General features: G+C 51.8%; 1 protein-coding gene across 1 annotated transcript; it reads left to right on the top strand.

Annotated features, from left to right (window-relative positions):
- The first annotated feature begins 74 nt into the window (after positions 1 to 74).
- HAUS8 (HAUS augmin like complex subunit 8) lies at positions 75 to 18,693 on the top strand. The gene is made up of 11 exons (XM_047698650.1): positions 75 to 313; positions 2,947 to 3,011; positions 5,582 to 5,637; positions 10,324 to 10,405; positions 13,443 to 13,535; positions 13,656 to 13,750; positions 14,368 to 14,433; positions 14,539 to 14,697; positions 14,885 to 15,026; positions 17,146 to 17,287; positions 18,270 to 18,693. Exons 1-11 carry the CDS (start codon positions 285 to 287, stop codon positions 18,466 to 18,468), a joined length of 1,128 nt encoding a protein of 375 aa, XP_047554606.1. The 5' UTR covers positions 75 to 284; the 3' UTR covers positions 18,469 to 18,693.
- Positions 18,694 to 19,044: the final 351 nt, after the last annotated feature.

Genomic DNA, 19,044 nt, shown 5'->3' on the forward strand with positions numbered 1-19,044 from the left:
AGGGGCGGGGCTGGGGCGTGACGCCAGCGCGTTCCGGGGCGGAGCGCCGCGAAGACCCGCCCCCTCCCCACCGGCTCCGGACACCGCCTCCAGCAGCTGGTGGATGAAACCAAGTGTGAGGGGAAAACAGAGTGGCACGCGCTCAGGGGTCTCCCGCTTCACCCGCAGACACGCTCTCCGAGGCCAACGGCCACCCCTCCCATGGCGGCGCAATATGGCCCGGCCCGGGGCGAGGGGGCGGGGACCCGGATTTGAAGAGCCGGCCTTTGAGTTAAAGGCGGGAAATGGCGGATTCCTCGGGACGCGGAGCTGGGTGAGTTGAAGCGCCACAGGTCTGGATTTTGTGGGTGCCGGCGAGAAGGCCATGGCCGAGAGCTGGGGGAGGTGGGGCAGCAGAGTTGGGGATTGGGGATCTGACCCCTGGGACCCACCGAGGGTGCACGGGCTCTGGGAGGCGGGAGGCGGCCCTGCGCATGCTCGGCAGCCTGGGCGCGGAACTAGACTTGAGTCCCCAGTCAGTTGTGTGGGTGCGGGGCGATATCTGGCTAGTGGCTTAACCTCTCTGTGCTTTCGCTTTCCTCCGCTGAGAAACCCGGCGAATGATGCCGCTGTTCAACGTTGTAGGCCTCGGGTGAAACTTAAGAACTTAGAACAGTGCGTGGCTTTTGAACGTGATCTGTCGCGATTAGTTGCCATTTTATAGTGGACAAATGCTGGGCCACTAAAGAATCTCGTTTAATCCTCCGAACCCTTCTTTCCTATGCTTCACCTTTACAGATGAGATGATAGAGGCTCAGGGAGAGAGAAGGTCATTTGTCCAGGATCACACAGCAAGAGCAATAGAGACAAGACTTTGACCATTTACCCGGTTCCAGGCATGATTCCTGGGCTGGGTTCGTTTTATTTGTTCACTCGGCTGATGTTCTGTTGTGCCAGTGCAAACTAAAGTTTAATAGACCAGTTGAAATCACTTGTGTTGAATCCAGGGATCATTACCCTGTGAGATTGCCCTTACCCTCTCCGAGGTTTGGGGGGAGGTATCTGAGGCTGGCACAGGTGTAATGAACCCACCACCCCCATTCGGTTTGATTCTAGAGCCGTAGCTCAGACCCCGTAGGGAATCTGTGCTCTGTCCCTTGCCAGCTTTGAGACTTGCCAGAGGTGACCTCTTCAAACATTCCAGTCCTTTCCCAGAAAACAAGGATAAAGCAGGGCAACGGGGCGGTTTTTGTAGGGTTGGGAGGATTGTGTGAAGGAGGAGAGCTATAGGCACCCAGTGAGCATTTATTTGGTTGGTTGCCTCTGCCCACTATGGCCAGCACCGCTGGATCTCACTTGGGGTCCTCAGAGTCTGCAGTGAGCTGAGCAAGGGGACCGCCGCTTTGTGACCAGTGGAGCTTGTGTCCTGACGTCAGCAGGGATTACAGTGCCCAGGCCCCGGCCCTGCCCCTCAGTCTGCTCCTCTCTGGTTGCTGGTCTCTATTGGTAGCGTCCTGCTTGCCCAGATTGGACTCCTGGGACGCATCCCCAAGTCTCCTCCCTCGAGGTTCCCTCTCTCCTAATACATCCAGCTTCATTCTTTCTTCCCTTAAATAGGGGTGAAACACACATAACATCATTTCAAAGTGAGCGATCTAATGGCCTTAAGACATTCACACAGTGCAGCCACCAGCTCTGTCTAGTTCCAGAACATTTCATCAGCCCAGAAGGAAACTTTGTATTCATTTTCACTCACTCCCCATCCTTCATCCACCCCTCTGCTCCTGCCCATCACAATCTGCTTTCTGTCTTACTTTGCTGTTCTGGACATTTCAGATACATAGAATTGTACAATATATGTCTGTTTTTTTCATCCAGGATAATTTTTTTAAAAAGAGATTTTGTTTATTTTTCTAAATAAACTCTACCCTCAATGTGGGGTTCGGACTCCTGACCCCAAGATCAAGAGTCGCATGTCCCATGGACGGAGCCAGCCAGATGCCCCCAGGATAATATTTAAAAAAAAAAAATTTTTTTAAGATTTATTTATTTATTTGAGAGAGAGCAAGCAGGAAGAGGGGCAGAGAGAGAGAATCTGAAGCAGACTCTGCCTCAGCGCTCCATCTCAGTACCCTGAGATCATGACCCACGCCGAAATCAAGAGTCAGATTCTTATCCGACTGAACCGCCCAGATGCCCCCATCCCAGGATAATATTTCTGAGACTCGTCCGTTTTAGCATGTGTCAGTACTTTGCTTCTTTTTGGGGCTGAAATACACTCAGGGTTTTCTTATTTCTTGGCAGGAACATACAACCCATAAAGCTGAAAATCTCTGTTGTCCGGTCCTTTGCAGAGAAGGGTTGCCAGTCGGTAGGCTGAGCCTGTAAGCCGGGAAGTCAGAACTCTGCCAGTGAAGCCATAGGGCTGATCAGTTCCTATTTTGACATCATTCTCCTCTGTCCTTGTGCCCTTGGCCTTGTTGCTCCCTGTCCCTGAATGTCCTTCCTCATGGACCTGGGCAATCGGGGCTTTGTCTCTCACCTCCCCTCACCCCCTTACGTGTCGGGGCACTCTTCACGTGGCCTGACCGGGAAGCGCGGCTCTTCCCTCTCGGGGAAGGAGTTCCATCTCTCATTCACCTGGTTATTACTAGGAGCATAGAGTGGGCACAGTTAACGAAGCCCTGACTTATGTTGAGATCTTTGAGGCTTGGCAAACCTGCTTGCCCCTCTCACTCTTCTTGCTCTGGGCCCTTCTCAGTTTCAGCCAGGCAGGGGCTCTGAGTCTCTGTTCCTGTCAAGGTGACCCTGCTTGGAAGACATGGGCGTGTGGCCGGGAGATTGGTGGGGGCGGTTGGGGATGCTGGGACTGCGTTGTCCCAAGGAAGCCCGGGCTCCTCGCTGCCTTCCCTGAGCTTAGCCAACTACGTAACTATGTCAGCCAGACCCTCTATGTCCCTCTTCTAGGAAGCCTTCCGCGGGGGGTCCCAGTACTCCTGGTGGCGCTAAGATGAAAGGAAGAAAAACACAAGGTGAGCAAAGTCGGAATCTAGCTTACGATCCAGTTTCAGTAAGTGCTTTTGGGGAAGGAAAAAACCAGACCAGAGCAGGGAAGCTAGGGCTCTATTTCCTTGTAGGGACACCTCTGGGAAGTCCGAGTCTGGTCATCCAGCTCTGTGGCCAGGGGTGTGACAGGACCTGGGGGAGGTCACCCAGGGCAGGGGGCCCTTCCAGCGGCGGGAGTCACGGGCTGTGCGCAGACCTCGCCACTAGACGTGTGAGTGAGGAGAGCCGAAGCTGAATTCATTACCAAACACTGAGGTCTCGGTTTCTTCTCTGGAAGCGCCTCGGGTGCCCCTGCATCTGGTGTCCCCGAGTGGGTCTGCAGTCACTGTTCACAGCCTCCCTTGACTCTTGGCAGTGCCACTGTGGGCAGCGGGCTCGAGGATCTCCCTCCTTGGAATCCAAGCCTCTGATACAAAGAGCTGTTTGCTTCAAGTGTTCTGCGTGCCAGTGTGCATCTCCAAGAACTTAGAACAGGCTTCTGCTTCCGAGTGGCTGCAGGGTCCTCCGTTACAGCCTCGCTCGCTGATCTTGTTTATGACCTGTGGTATGTTTACACGTGGTCTAGCTCTGGAACACAAATTATATCCTTCGTCGTACCATTGCTTCTTTGGAAAATCCACTGCTGTTCAAAACAAACACGTACGTCCTGGTTTCTGGAAACTCAGCTGTCCAGGGAACCCCAGGCCTTGGATCCTTCTGGAGGAGCAAAACCCTTTGCCGATGGCATCGGACTAAAAGCAGCATCATTTCCTTTGCTTGAAAATGGAGGTGTCCTTTGCCCTGATCCCTTGCCGGACATCCAGGGGTAGACCCTTTGTGTGTTTGGATTTTCTCCCCTGGACCCCACCTGGTCTTGGTCTTGACCCTTAAGCACCTCCTGCCTGATGGTCTGAGCCCACTCACCCTGCAGGCATGGCTCTTCCTTGCCTGGTGCTCGCTCCGGGCAACCACTAGCTCCTTGTCCAGCTTCATGCTCCCCATAAACTATGGGTGTACCTCCTTTCCACTCAGGGTTGTAGCCACACCCCCAGCCCCAAGATGACATCCTAGCATGAAGATCCGGTTGAAATCACCATGTCACTTAACCAAACTTTCAAGCCATGGGACATTAACCGTGTCCTCTTCCTGGGTCCCTTCATGAGAAAGGGAGAGCCCCAAGCTCTGGAGCTACCTAGAAAAAGTGTACAATGGGCACCTGATGCCTGGTCGGGCGCCTGCTCCCTGCTGGGTGGTGGACTGTAGTCACAAGCAAGGCCGACAGAAGTCCTGGCCCTCGAGGTGGCTGGAAGGAAAGAGCAGGGGCAGTGAGGTGAGAGGGAGGTCCCCTCGGGAATGTGAGTCCTGCGAGGTGCCTGGAGGTGCTCAGGACCTGCAAGGGAGCCAGTTCTCAGCCACCAGCGGGGAAGCCCACCTTGAGGACACAGGATGTTTCCAGGGAAGCATGCCTGCAAGTGCTGTGTTCAGAATGCACATTGGGAATGGGTCGGTGGGCTTTGGAGCAGGGAGACCGTGGCGGTCTTCCAGAAAGCGGTTTCTCTGGTGCGGTGGTGATCGTGAGACCCACACCGGACAGGACTGGGGTTCCGGAGAGGGTAGAGGAAGAGGAGCCGCCATTGTAGAGGGGAGTGGAGGTGTGGGGGGAGGTATAGGTGGTCGTTGGGGGGGAAATACCAGGAAGACCGTTGAAGAGAGGAACTGGGGGAGGGGGTTTGCCAGGGCAGTGGCAAGCACAGAGGTCCCTCCGCTTGGTGGGGCCAGGATATGGCCCTGAACTTGGGAGGCTGCCAGATGCTGAGGTGGGAGGGTCTCCCGGGGCTGCTGCTGTCTTCCCAGTGAAGCAGTAACTGGTCACTAGCTAACTGGGGGGACCCAGTGTGGGGGAAGTGGGGGGGAGAAGGTACAAGGGAGGACTGGGGAGAGGGGTTGGGATTCAGAGCAGAGGACTGTGGGTGATCACTTGGGCCATTGTGAGAAACCCCCTAATTGCAAGGCAGGCATGGAATGGGGGGGGACCTGGGCAGGGCTGTCACCAAGGTGTATGACCCTGGTGTTGAGCATGTCTCCCGAGAGGCCCCGAGCTAGGTAAGGGCATAAAGAGGCATGAAAGTCCTGTACCATGAGTGGGTCATACACACAGGCTGGTGAAGGAAGGGGTGGCCGGGGTTCTGACCACAGGTAGTGAGTGGAAAGGGGGGGGGGGGCTAACAGGTGCCCACCTGCGGAAGGTCTTTTATCCTGTCCCTGCCCTGCCCCTGAATCCGCTATCTACTTTGAGCCTGTTCCCTTATAGCCTGGGGACTTGTAAACTGTAGGTATCCCACATGTTCTCGCATACAGTAGATGTCCCATACATGCTTGAGGGTACTGAAGCCCGGGATCCGAGAGGAGCAAGGGGGAGGAGTGCCCGCCCCCTCCCCCCTCCTCGTTCCTGCTGTTGATCTGGGAGAACACATAGGACCTGGTTTTGATAATGGGGAGCGGGGCTCCTTATGCTCGGCTCTTGCTGTCTTCTAAACCAACAGCGTGTCCCCCGCAGGTGGAAGAGTCGTCGAGTCCCGATACTTGCAGTACGAGAAGAAAACCACCAAAAAGGTAACAACGTCGGTTTGAAAGGTCTGAATAGGGTTCTGTCGGACTTGGAATTCTGACCCAAGTAGCACGGGCCGGGCACAGCATGGTCCTAAATCCCTTTTGCAAAGACATGATCTCTATTAAAACCTGAGATTGTTCCTTTCAACCCGATAATCCCTTTCTGGATTCTGTCCTGAAGCAGCTCTGTCGGGTGCCCAGCTCACAGTCCCTGACCTTGGCTGGTGCTTAGAAAAACACCTGCAGGGTTTTAAAGAAGGACTGTGGGGAAGAAAGGATAGGGCTGAAGCACCCAGTATCAGAGGCAGAATTTAGTGAACTATCCGTAGTCACACCACGAAAATCATGCAGCCGTTGAAAGTGATGGGACGGGGACATCTGGATGGCTCAGTTGGCTGGGCGTCTGCCTTCGGCTCGGGTCGTGATCTCAGGATCCTGGGATCAAGTCCCACATCGGGCTCCTTGCTCAATGGGTAGCCTGCTTCTCCCTCTGCCTGCCATTCCCCCTGCTTGTGGGCATGTGTGTGCCCATTCTCTTTCTCTCTCTCACACACACAAATAAATGGATAAAATCTTAAAAAAAAAAAAAAACACAGTGATCTACAAAGTAGGAAATAAATTAAAAAAAAAAAAAGAAAATGATGGAATGAAGCACTTAAAGACACAAACACCTGCTTTGTGTGGCATTTAACAGAAACACTCAGTAGATGACCCAGTTACGTATCTTGTTTCGTTGTGCCATACTGAGAAGATGGAGAGGTTGTGTTATTCCTTCCATTTTCCCAAATGTGGTTTATGGTAAAATTCAGTGAACTATGAATTTCTGCTCCCTACCTTTTACTCTGGTAGAGTGAAATGGCAGGTTCTTAATAAGGTGACGGAAGGGGCGCCGGGCTGGCTTAGTCAGAAGAGCAAGCTGCTCTTGATCACGGGTCGTGAATTCGAAGCCCACGTTAGGTGTGGAGATTACTTAATAAATAAATAAACTTAAAAAAATAATCATGTGACTTAAGCTCCAACTTGAGGAAAAAGGAAACCTTTTCACAAACTGCTGTCAGTTCTTGGGGGTGAATTGTTTTTAGTGGAATTAATATTTTTTTAAAATATTTATTTATTTATTTATTTGACAGACAGAGATCACAAGTAGGCAGAGGCAGGCTGAGAGAGAGGAAGGGAAGCAGGCTTCCTTCCAAGCAGAGAGCCCGACGCGGGGCTCGATCCCAGGACCCTGGGATCATGACCCGAGCCGAACGCAGAGTCTTCAACCCACTGAGCCACCCAGGCGCCCCTGGAATTAATTTTTTTTTTTTTAAGATTTTATTTATTTATTTGACAGACAGAGATTGCAAGCAGGCAGAGAGGCAGTCAGAGAGAGGAGGAAGCAGGCTCCCTGCCAAGCAGAGAGCCCGATGTGGGGCTCGATCCCAGAACCCTGGGATCATGACCTGAGCCGAAGGCAGAGGCTTTAACCCACTGAGCCACCCAGGCGCCCCTGGAATTAATTTTTTAATTATTATTTTTGTTTCTTAGAAAGTGAGAGAGTGTACTTGAGGGGGTTGGGGGGGAAGGTGGAAGGAGAGAGAGAATCTCAAGCAGGCTCCACACCAGATGCAGGGTTCCATCTCACGATGACCCTGAGATTGTTTCCTGAACCTAAGTCAAGAGTCAGATACTTAACTGACTGACCCACCCAGGTGCCCCAGACTTAATTTTTTTTTTTAAGTTAGTTTTAGGTTCATAGCAAAACTGAGTGGCAGGTACAGAGATTTCCCATATAACCCTGACACCCCCTCCACAGCCTCCCTCCCCCCATCAGCCTCTCCACCCAGAGAGGTGCACTTTGACATTTGAGGAAGCTGCCTTGACACATCACCCAGAGGCTGTGATTTAATTTGGTTTTTTTGTTTGTTTTTTAATTTAAATTCACATGATTTACTTTGTTGAAGTGAGTTTCAACAAAAGATCACAGCCCCTGCCTCTTAATTTTAGTGTTGCCTTATAAACTTGTTTACAAGCATCCCTGTGTGTCTGCGTGCTCTGGTATTTTCGATTCCTACGAGCTTGTCCGTTTTCTTTCTTTCTTCTTTCCTTTTTTTTTTTTTTTTTCATCTCTTCGGGTAGAATTTACAGAGTTAAGTGTCACTCTTTAGCACACGGTTCTGCAAGTTTTGACAAACTTATCCTGTCACAGACCCACCACAGTCAAAATATGGTACAGTCACCCCCTATCCCTTGGCTCTCCCCTGAAGCCGGCCCCACCCCCATCCCAGCAGTTACCTGATTTCCATCCCTATAACTTTGCCTTTTCTGGAAGGTCATTAAGAAGGGGTCACACAGGATGCAGCAGCCTCTTGCATGTGCTTTCACAGAAAGGAGAGGGGGGTCCCTCCCTGTGGTTGCCTGTCACAGTGCCGGTTCCTTCAGGTGGCTGAGGAATGTTCCCCAGGGTGAGCGGCCACGGCGGGTCTAGCCATTTACCAGTGAAGGGCATTTGGTTTGATTGTCAGTTTGGGCCATGGTGCACAAAGCCACCTTACACATTCTCGTGTGGGATTCCGTGTGGACACGCTCTCCTTTTTCCCAGGAGAGGAACGGCAGGTAAGTGTAGTTTTCACTGGCTTGTGGGAAACCATGTAGCTGTTATCCAAAGTGGCTGCAGCTCTCTACATTCCCAGCAGCACCAGAGGAGAGTTCGGTTGGTACTTTAAGATGGACCGAAGCCATTCTAGTGGCTGTGAAGTGTCGTCTTGTTGTGGTTTTAATTTACATTTCCATCACAACTAATGATCTTGAGTATCTTTTCGTGTACTTATTGGCCAGTCCCGGCTCTTTTGCCATATTTTTTTAAAAAAAGATTTTTTTAAAATTTATTCATTTGACAGGGAGAGACACACAAGCAGGGGGAGTTGGAGAGGGAGAAGCAGGCTTCCCGCTGAGCTGAGAGCCCAATGTGGGGCTCGATCCCAGGACCCTGGGATCATGACCTGAGCCGAAGGCAGACGCTTAATGAATGAGCCACCGAGGTGCCCGGGAGGAGAGAGAATCTTAAGCAGGTTCCGTGCTCAGTGTGGAGCTTGATCTCGTGATCCTGAGATCATGACCCGTTCCTTTGCTTTTCTATATAAGTTTTAGACTTAGCTTGCCATTTTCTACCAAAATTTCTACTGGGATTTTGAATGTATGGAATCTTTGCATCGGTTTAGGGAGAGTAACATCCTAAAAATACTAGGCCTTTCAGTCTATGAACATGGTACACCTATCCATTTAGTTGGTCAGGTTGGATTTCTGTCATCAGCATTTTGTAGTTTTCAGCCTATAGACCTTCCCTATTTTTTCTTAGGTTTATACCTAAGTATTTGTATGCTTTTTAGTGCTATTATATGTGATACTATCTTCTTTCTTTTTTTATTAATGAAGACATTTTTTAAATTGAGGTATGATCAACATACAACATTATGTTAGTTTTAGTTATATAACCTAGTGTCTCAGCATTTGTTTATGAATTGAAATGATCCCCACAGTAAGTTTAGTTAAACCTAATATCATATGCTTTTGTTTTTTTCTTGCTGACAGCTTTCACATGGTCCTATCTTGGAATTTCACTTCCCAGAGTTGTTCATTGCTAGAAATGTGATTTTTTTTTTAAGATTTCATTAATTTATTTGACAGAGATCACAAGTAGGCAGAGGCAGGCAGAGAAAGAGGAGGAAGCAGGCTCCCTGCTGAGCAGAGAGCCCGATGCGGGGCTCGATCCCAGGACCCTGGGATCATGACCCTAGCTGAAGGCAGAGGCTTTAACCTACTGAGCCACCCACGCGCCCCAAAATGTGATCTTTTTATATGGACCCTCTATCCTGCAATCTTGCTAAACTCACTTGTTTGGTTTCTTAAAGATTTTGCTTATTTATTCAGAGAGCTCATGCTCGCACATATGAAGGTGAGAGGCAGAGGGAAAGGGAGGGAGAGAAGCTCACGTGGACTCCATGCTGAGCCCCGGACTCCATGCTGAGCCCCGGGCTCCAAGCAGGACTCGATCTCATGACCCTGAGATCATTTCGGCCTGAGCCGAAATGAAGATGAGATGCTTAACTCACTGAGCCCCCCAGGCAGCCCTTTACTTACTGGTTTTAGTAGCATTTGGGATTTTCTTTGTAAATCATGTAAGAAGAGAGTTTTTTTTCTTCTTTTTTAAGCTGTTTGCCTTTTATTTCTTATTCTGAGACCCCCAGTAGGAGGATGAATCGGAGCAGTGTCTGCGCTTTGAAACGTTCTTGCTCTTCACAAGGTTTTCTTTCTGCTCTGATGTTGTTGTAATGGCTTGTGAGCTCCATGCATTGCTTGTTTGTTTTTTTTTTAAATGCGTTTTAAAGATTATTACTTGTACAGAAACTTTGTTTTCCTGATGACCGGAGGAATATATTCTCTGCGAATACTATAAAGGATACAGAAAATCAGTCACCTGGCATCTGCCATGTCAGAGCCCATCACCGGCAAACATTTTGGTAGTTCCCTGTGTTCTGTGCATGTGAGGGTATCCTTTTTGATTAAGCCATCCCATTTCTATGTAATTAAATGTCAGAACCCTACGTCTCTCCCTGGCCTCAAAGTGATAGCAGATACAAACTGCACACACCGGGAAGGGAGGTGTCTTGTCCCCTGAATCCTGACTGTCATGTGTTCCCCTGACAGACTTCTGTAGCAGATGTGGTGAAGACCGGTGGGAAGATGCCTGAAGGGGGAAGGAAACTCCACGTGCTCCAGAAGAGCAAAGGTGTGTAAAGATGGAGGGAGGGTGTGAAACAGCTCTGAAACTCTGTAAGTGAGGAACGTGGTGGTGAATTTTGTTTTCCAGTATGCGAAGGGGAAACTCCCTCTTTCTTTCTGGGAAGTGTCAGAAGAGTGTCTGGGTAAGGACGGTTCTGAGGCATGTGGGGAGCCCGAGGGAAATGGCCGGGGAAGAGAGGAGGTTACTTCCTGTGTGGCCATCATGACGCTTCCTTGGTCATGTGACCGTTTCCTGGGTGGAACTCTGAGAGCGCGACTCAGGGGGCCCGTGAAGCCTCATCTTCCTGCCTCTCACCACCTTGGGTTAGGTCTTCCTCGTCATGTTTCCCCTTAATCTTCCTAGAAGCCGTCACCAAAGTGATATGCAGAACTTGCAGTTTTTCTGATTGTAGACGTAAGTGTTTGTTGTAAAATGAAAATCAACAGCAATGGAAAATGGAAAGTGTAGACAAGGAGGGTGGATACTCACTCATGAGCTGCCACTTCGATCACTGCTGTGTATGTGGTGTTCAGTTGTAGTCAGTGTGTTCATTCTAGAAGTCTTGGAAGGCCCCTCCCCAGAGTTGCACTCTGCCAGCTCCTCACGTGCCCACTTCAGCAGCACTGGGCCCTCTTTCTCATGAAAGCAGTTCACAGAAAGCAAAACTGTTTCTTGGCCTGCTCCTCCTTGTTCAAAGTGGCAACAACTGTGAGTCTTGGGAAAAATTAAGTACAGTTGACCCTTGAGCCACATGGGTCTGAACTACATGGATCTACTCATATGTGGGGGTTTTTTTGTTTTAATTTTCTTTGTTTATTTGACAGAGACACATAGCGCGAGCAGGAACACAAGCAGGGAGGGTGGGAGAGGGAGAAGCAGGCTTCCTGCCAAGCAGGGAGCCCGCTTTGGGGCTCGATCCCAGGACTCTGGGATCATGACCCGAGCCTAAAGCAGACACTTAACGACTGAGCTACCCAGGCCCCCCGATATGTGGGATTTTTACAATATGATGCTATAAATGTATCTTCTCTTAGGATTTCCTTAATATCTCCTTTCTTTTTTTAGCTTACTTTATTAAATGAATGAAGTTTATAGTATAGTATATAGAACATGTAAAATACATGTTCATTGACTTTCTGTTCTCAGTAGGGGCTCCAATCAATAGTAGACTGTGAGTCGCTAGCCTTTTGGGGAATGGAAAGTTGCTGATTGTGGTTTGGGTGTTTGCCCAGTGTCTGCGCTGCTCCTTGACCTGGACATGCTCCACGTCCTGGGGCCAGCTTTGTAGTCTTTGCTCATGCCCTTGGGTCTGGGGCCACGCGTCCAGCCGGGAAAGCCAGTGTGCGCCCCAGAAGGGTCAGAGGTTGGGTCAGCCACATCTTAAAATCAGGGTTCTCACCCATGGGCGATTCAGACTTAGAAATGTCTGGACACATTTGGTTGTTGTGATGGGTGGGGAGATCTGCTACTTGTATTTGATGGGAGAGGCCGGGGAAGCCCTTCAGTTGCCTGCTGCCCCTGACACAGCCCTGCCCCAGAGCGGGACGCAGCCCCAAATGTCAGTAGTGTCAGGGCTGAGAAACCATCATTGAAACAACCACGGGAAGCGCCTGGGTGCCTTCAGCTTGGGTCATCATCCCGGGGTCCTGGGATCAAGCCCCACATCAGGTTTCCTGCTCCATGGGAAGCTTGACTCTCCCTCTCCCCCTCCCCCTGCTTGTGTTCCCTCTCTTGCTATGTGTGTCTCTCTCTCTGTCAAATAAATAAGTAAATAAATAAGTCTTAAAAAAAAAAAAAACAACCACGAGACTAGAGAGAGACGGCCAGTTTGAGTTCCGTTGTATTTCTCGAAGGAGACACTGTACAGGAGGTCAGCAGACTCCTGTTCACTTAGAATTTTTCGAATATTTGAACCCAGGGCCCCACACCCTACACGTCACCATGACGTCACTCTGTTTATTCCCACGTACCCCTCTTTCTCGGCCGCATGGGCGTTCCTTCAACCACTGGCTGCCGCCTTGCTAACAACAGGGAGGACTTCACATGCTATCTGTTCGTTTTGCGGCCCCCTGTAACCCTAGCTGGGTTATAGCCCACAGTACCCCACTACCCATTTTAGGGGGCATCAGGCATAACTTCACATGGTTAAATAGAGAGTAAAGATGAAGGGACCCCCCAGGGAAGAGGAACAGCCCAGAAGCTTCTGGAGAAAGAAGGGAAAAGCAGAAGAAAGAACGGGTGCATGGCAGGTGGCAGACCTCTGTCCAGAACAAGGTGTTTTTTGTTTATCTCTTTTCAGCGTAACAGTATTCATTGTTTTTGCACCACAGCCAGTGCTCCATGCAATCCGTGCCCTCTCTAATACCCACCACCTGGTTCCCCCAACCTCCCCCCGCCACCCCCTTCAAAACCCTCAGGTTGTTTTTCAGAGTCCATAGTCTCTCATGGTTCACCTCCCCTTCCAATTTCCCTCAACTCCCTTCTCCTCTCCATCTCCCCATGTCCTCCATGCTATTTGTTATGCTCCACAAATAAGTGAAACCATATGAAAATTGACTCTCTCTGCTTGACTTATTTCACTCAGCAGAATCTCTTCCAGTCCCGTCCATGTTGCTACAAAAGTTGGGGATTCATCCTTTCTGATGGAGGCATAATACTCCATCGTGTATATGGACCACATCTTCCTTATCCATTCGTCCGTTGAAGGGCATCTTGGTTCTTTCCAGTTTGGCGACCGTGGCCATTGCTGCTATAAACATTGGGGTACAGATGGCCCTTCTTACCAAGCTAAGCAGCAAGGTGTATTCGCCTCTCTGGGTTGGAGAGACTGTGTCTCGCTCTCCTTCTACTCTGAAATAGATTCACCTTGCTGGCTGGGAATTTGCAGAGCTGCTTTAGCCCTCTGTCCCGCTCCCCTCACAAGATGCTGGCTTTTCGGAAGCAAAAAGCTCGTAGTGGTTGCACAGAGTTGCCTGTGTCCCGCCATAGCGCGCAGGACCTTGCAGACTGTGCTGACCTCTGGGGCTTCTCACTGGGCCCGCAGACAGCAGTGGAATCGGGAAGGGCGACCTGCAGTCCACGTTGCTGGAAGGGCACGGCACCGCCCCACCGGACCTGGACCTCTCGGCCATCAACGGTAAATCATCCACCTGCCCCCCCCCACCCCACTCTTCCCCAGCTGGGCCTTGCGGTACGCCTCGGGGCTGCCGAAGCGTGCTCTGAGTTCTCACCTTCCAAATGCTCTTCTTGATCTTAGACAAGAGTATGATTAGAAAGACTCCGCAGCTAGAAAAGACGATGTCGAAGAGAACCGACTCGTCATCGTTTTCTTCTTCACAGAGAAAGAGCCCGGTGAGTGTCCGAGATGAAAGAGAAGCTGTGGAGTTAGAGACATCTGATGTTAGCTCCCACACACCCCCCGCCCCCAGCAGGTGCCACTCGAGCCCCGAGGCTCTAAGATGGAACAAGGCAGCCACGCATTTTAGGGAAAACCCAAGACCACACGCATCCTCGGAATATTCGTAGAGTTTAAGTTGCCCCAAGTATATGTACAAGTACATGTAGTTACGAAGGCAAGATCATGTGAACAATGAGATTTGGGGCCTTGTTTGCTGATGCTATGCTAGAGAAGGCACTAGGCCAGACCCTGGGCCCCAGGGGAGGACAGCTGGGCTGGGGTCTCACTCCGCCTCCTGGCTTCAGTGTGGCATTGATTGCATGGGACTCCCCCAGCTGACCCGGACCAGCCAGCCACAGGAAGGGCCTGGACCACCCCCTTCCTTCTTGCAGGGTGCCCAAAAAGACAGAACGAGGAAAGAGAAACAGCGGGTTGACACACAGGAGAGAATCCTCACATTACTGAATTAAGTCAGGTTTATGAAGGTTAGGTTTCTGCCCTTCCAGTGAGGAGAGAGCTAGGCTTATACCAATTCACTGGCAACCAAAAATGTTGTTTTCACCTCCCCAAGGACCTATCAGAGGCGATGGAAATGATGGAATCCCAGACGTTGCTCCTGACCCTGCTGACCGTGAAGGTGGGGACAGAGCTCGCTTGTGCGTGACATGGGCAGGAGGAAAGGCTTTGCGAGGCGCAGGGATGGCGTTCCCTCTGGCCTGAGCTTCTGTTGTGCGCTTGACAGATGGAGAATGGTCTCACTTCATTCGAAGAAAAGGCAGAGAGGAATTTATTAATAATGTGTAAAGAGAAGGAGAAGCTACAAAAGAAGGCCCACGAGCTGAAGCGCGAACTTCTTCTCACTCAGCGGAAGCGGGAGCTGGCAGACGTCCTTGACGCTCAGGTCAGCAGCCATGCAGTCACCGCACTGCACATTTTGGGGCGGGGTGAGCCCGGCAGAGTGATCCGAGGGAGTGTGGACAGGGGCTGTCCCTGCCGCCCGGCTCTGACTCTGGCCAGCTTTTGGCACCGATGGGTGCTGGTATGGGACTGGGTCTTGTGTCCTAGGCCTCCTTCCCTCCTGCCTGCAGATCGAGATGCTCAGCCCCTACGAGGCTGTGGCTGAGCGCTTTAAGGAGCAGTACAAGGCGTTCGCCACGGCCCTGGACACCACGAGGCACGAGCTTCCCGTGAAATCGGTCCACCTGGATGGGGACGGGCAGCGGTTCTTAGGTAGGAAACTGGGCGGCTGCCGGGCAAGGGGCAGAGTGAGCGAATGGCCGGTGCAGGTCGGTGCTTGTCATGTGGCAGCCACCTTTATCCCTTTGTGTCATGTCACAGCGTCCTCTCAGTAGATGGTGTGTCCCTTGTCAGATGGCAGAGGACGGGGATGGAGGGGGCCGGCAAGGCTGCGGTTTATCCGGGGTCGCGCCCTGAGTAAGGACCAAGCTGGGATTTGAAGCCAGGTCTGTGGACCGGCCCAGTAATTTCCATCCCTGCCAAAATACATTCCTGGGGATCGGCTGCTGTCCCCCCAAGGCACGGGGGGTCCCTTCAGAGACGCTGATCCTTACCCCATCTTGCCTTTTTTTTTTAAACGTAATCTCTACACTGAACATGGCGCTTAGAGTCACAGAACTCAAGGTCACGAGTCTCATGCTCCACTGATCAGGCCAGCCAGGTGCCCCGGCCCCGTCCTGCCTTCTGTGAAGAGCCGTGGGACCCCTCTGTGGCATAGGGTTCCTACCTGATCCTTCACGGGATGAAGTCCGCATGCATGCTTGATCTTAAATTTGCTTTAGAGCAAGTGTCTTTTTTTTTTTTTTTTTTTTTTAAATTTGTTTGACGGAGATCACAAGTAGGTAGAGAGGCAGGCAGAAGGGTGGGGGGAAGCAGGCTCCCTCTTGAGCTGGGAGCTGGATGCGGGGCTTGATCCCAGGACTTGATCATGATCATGACCTGAGCTGAAGGCAGAGGCTTGACCCACTGAGCCACCCAGGTGCCACAGAGCAAGTATCTTCCCAAAGCAAGTTTTCAGCCAGCCTAGAGTCTGGTTATTTCCAGGCAGGGTCCTCATGAGCCATCTAAATACATCTTGTTTGAAGCCAATGTAAGTAAAGGATCGCCACCTAAAATCAGGTGGACATTGCCTCCAGAACTTTCCACAAACGCAGTTCAAGATCACAAAGGCCGTTGCTCTATTGGTAATCTCAGACAGGTGATTTTAATCCAGCTTTTCCCAGTACTGAGTAGCAAGGGGATCACATGCAGTCTTGAAGAATGAGCCTTGTGGAGCAATGTTCTGCGTGCAGGTGTCCGGTTTTATAATGACGGCAGTGAGCTGCACATCTGCGACTCTTGGACTCTGTCCCTGACAAGTGCTGTGGGTGGCAGCCAGCAGTTGGGATCGGGTTGCGAAGGAGCCCGTGGCTTCTGGAATTAATGACAGATTGGGTGGCTCAAAACACCAGAAGTTTAATCCCTTCAGTTCAGGGGTCCCGCAGTCCGAAGTCTGGGTGTCAGCAGAGTTGGACCTCTCTGGAGACTCGGAGGGAAAATGCGTTCCGTGCCTTTCTCCTGACTCCCGGTGTTGCTCCCTGTTCTTGGCATTCCTTGGCTGGTGGTGGCGTCGCGCCAGTCCACCTGTGTCTTCACACGGCCTTGCTTCCGAATTGCCCTCTGCTTCGAAGGATGCCAGCTCACAGACCTCACTGTAACCCAGTGACGTCAACACAGACTCCATGGCCATAAAGTCACGTTCGCAGCTACTTGGGATTAGGTCCTGAACATGTCTTTTGGGAGGAGGCAGTGGAGACCAGTACGGGGAGTATAAGAATGTGGGTGTTTGTGGAAGAACCCTTACAGTGGTCTCAAAACCTTGTGGTGGTGGGTTGTGACTCAGTGCGTGTATGGTGTAGCGTGTGCGGAAGTGGGGAGTTGCTGCTTTCTTTAAATGCAGGCTACGCTCTCAGGGGTGAGGGGGGCAGAGATGCTGGGAACAGGGAGTGGGAACCACAGGTTTGTTTTTAAGTTGCTTGCAGGACTGACATCCTTGGCCTTTTGCATTGCTTTCTCTTGAGGACGTCAAAGTGGCCTTCCAGGTCCGTTCCAGCAACCGCCCGGCTGGCGGACACACCTGGCCTATGATCTCAGGCCCCTGTGATCTGTGGCACTGGGCGGGCGGGGGGAGAGAAGCGGTACCAGCACCTGAATGTGCCTTTGAGCTCTTCATGATTCCAGCATAACACACGAGCATTCTGGGGAACAAGAAGAATCCAGTCAGCCTCCCAATTAGCATCCCTTGCTCCAGGCACTGTGAAACCCTTGGCTGACCACCCCTTTCCCCCTCCAGACAATTTGCAGCAGGAGTTGACGACCACATGCCATCTGCTGGAAGAACTGGGGATTGGCAGTTTAGAAGAAAACATGAAAGCTCTGGACCTGCTGAGCGAACTCAAGGAAATGACCCAAAGGAAGGATCTGGAACTCCGAAGGTATTGCAGAAAAGATTTGAAGTTGGGAGCAGCTGGTCGTGCTCTGGCGAGCGGGCAGCTCTGGTGTTTGCAGAGGCCGGGGGTGTAGGAGCCCCCTGAGGCAGGGAGAGGGGAATGGGCAAAGCACCTTGAACTCAGCCCAAACCCCCATGTGTGTTCTCAAGAAGCCACAAGAGAAAGGGGTCTCTAGCATCACCTGTCCTGTACTTCCCCGGAGTCACAGCATTTCTGGTGCCCTTGGGGGGCCTGCTCATACTTGAAACATCTCCTGGGATAAGGGCTTGGGGTGATCTTGATACTCGTTACTGGAAGTATAAATCATATAGAAAAGGCATGGGTCCTCAGTTTGGTTTGATGGGTTTCACGAATGTGGGCCCTGGGCAAGCAGCCCCCAGGCCGCAGGGCACCCCCCGCTGCTCCCCCAACAAGCCTCCTCGGCAACTTTCTCGCTGTTGAAGCTTCCCCCTCCGGGGATTTTTTTTTTTTTTTTTTAAACCTTGGGGCTTTCCTCTTCATCTTCCCCCCAAAAATCTCCTTTCGTTCTCCTTTATGATGCTGAATATGCTCTTTGAAATGTCTAAAAACATTGGAAGTTACTCCTAAAAAAGAGTTGCCACCTACTAGGACATTCCCTTCTTGTGTGCATGGCCTCAGGGGAATTCCGCATGCACCAGAAGGTTCCAGATCCCAAGGGTCACAGCTTCAGCTGGCCAGACACACTCCTTTAGCATGTATTTCCCTGCTGTCGTTTACACTGTGTGAGGCCACGTGTCCATTCTTGGTGCGGTTCCCCACATATCTGGTGGATAAATGACTCTTCTTTTGCGCCTGCCCAGTCCTGTTCTGACAAGCCTCTCCGAGCTCTGCTCAGCTGTGTTCTGAGTCCTGAACGCTTCCCCAAGAGTGCTCGGGACGCAGCCTGCTTCTGTCTGGCCCTGGGCGGAGAGGCCAAAAGGCTTCATCCGTCCTGTTGTTTCTGCAGGAGCTTCGCCCAGGTGCTGGACCTCTCGGCCGAGGCGAGTAGAGAGGCGGCTTTAATCAACCAGGAGGTCTGGGAGGAAGCCCAGGGCCTGGAGGCCTCCAGCCAGTGGTACTTCAACCAGGAAGGTGCCGGCGGGGAAGCTCCAGGGGTGGTCCGGACCCCGCTCCTGTTGGGCGCCGGGGAGCCACACACTGCGTGAGTCTGCACGCCGGCCGTGTGCCCCCCGCCCAAGGGGGGACCTCCCTGCTGACCGCCGGGAAGAAAGCCCGGCCCCTCCCCCGGCTCAGGGCACACGTGTGTGCCGCGGCCTTGTGTGTCACGCTCTGGGAGCTCAAGCACTTTAGACACTACTTTGGCGATGTAGCTGTTTTTGTACGAGCGTATCAATCACTTGATATTTAAAGAATAAAACTTGTGCAGTCAAGCGTTGGTTGCTACGTCAGGGGCCAGGAGAGGCTCGTGTTGTCTCAGGTTCTTCTGAACTGCGGCTCCTCGGTCTTGGGACTCCTGGGACGTGAATGTTTCACTTGCAGGGGGATTTCATGTCCTGCCGTCCCTGTGGTACTTGCCCCTTTACCATCCTGGAGCAAGTTCGGAGTCGGCCCGCCGCGGGAATTTCCTCACCCAGGCCAGGGTCCCAGTGCTGTTGCTGACCCATGCCCGGTGCGGCACAGGGGATCGGCCCAGCCAGCCCGCAGCTCCTGTCTACACTTCGTGGGCTCTGGCCATCTGGCTGCTTCCCAGGTAGCATGCCTCCGTGGATGTCGGCTGGTTC

This window comes from Lutra lutra, chromosome 1 (genome assembly GCF_902655055.1).
Source record: "Lutra lutra chromosome 1, mLutLut1.2, whole genome shotgun sequence".
NCBI lineage: Eukaryota > Metazoa > Chordata > Mammalia > Carnivora > Mustelidae > Lutra > Lutra lutra.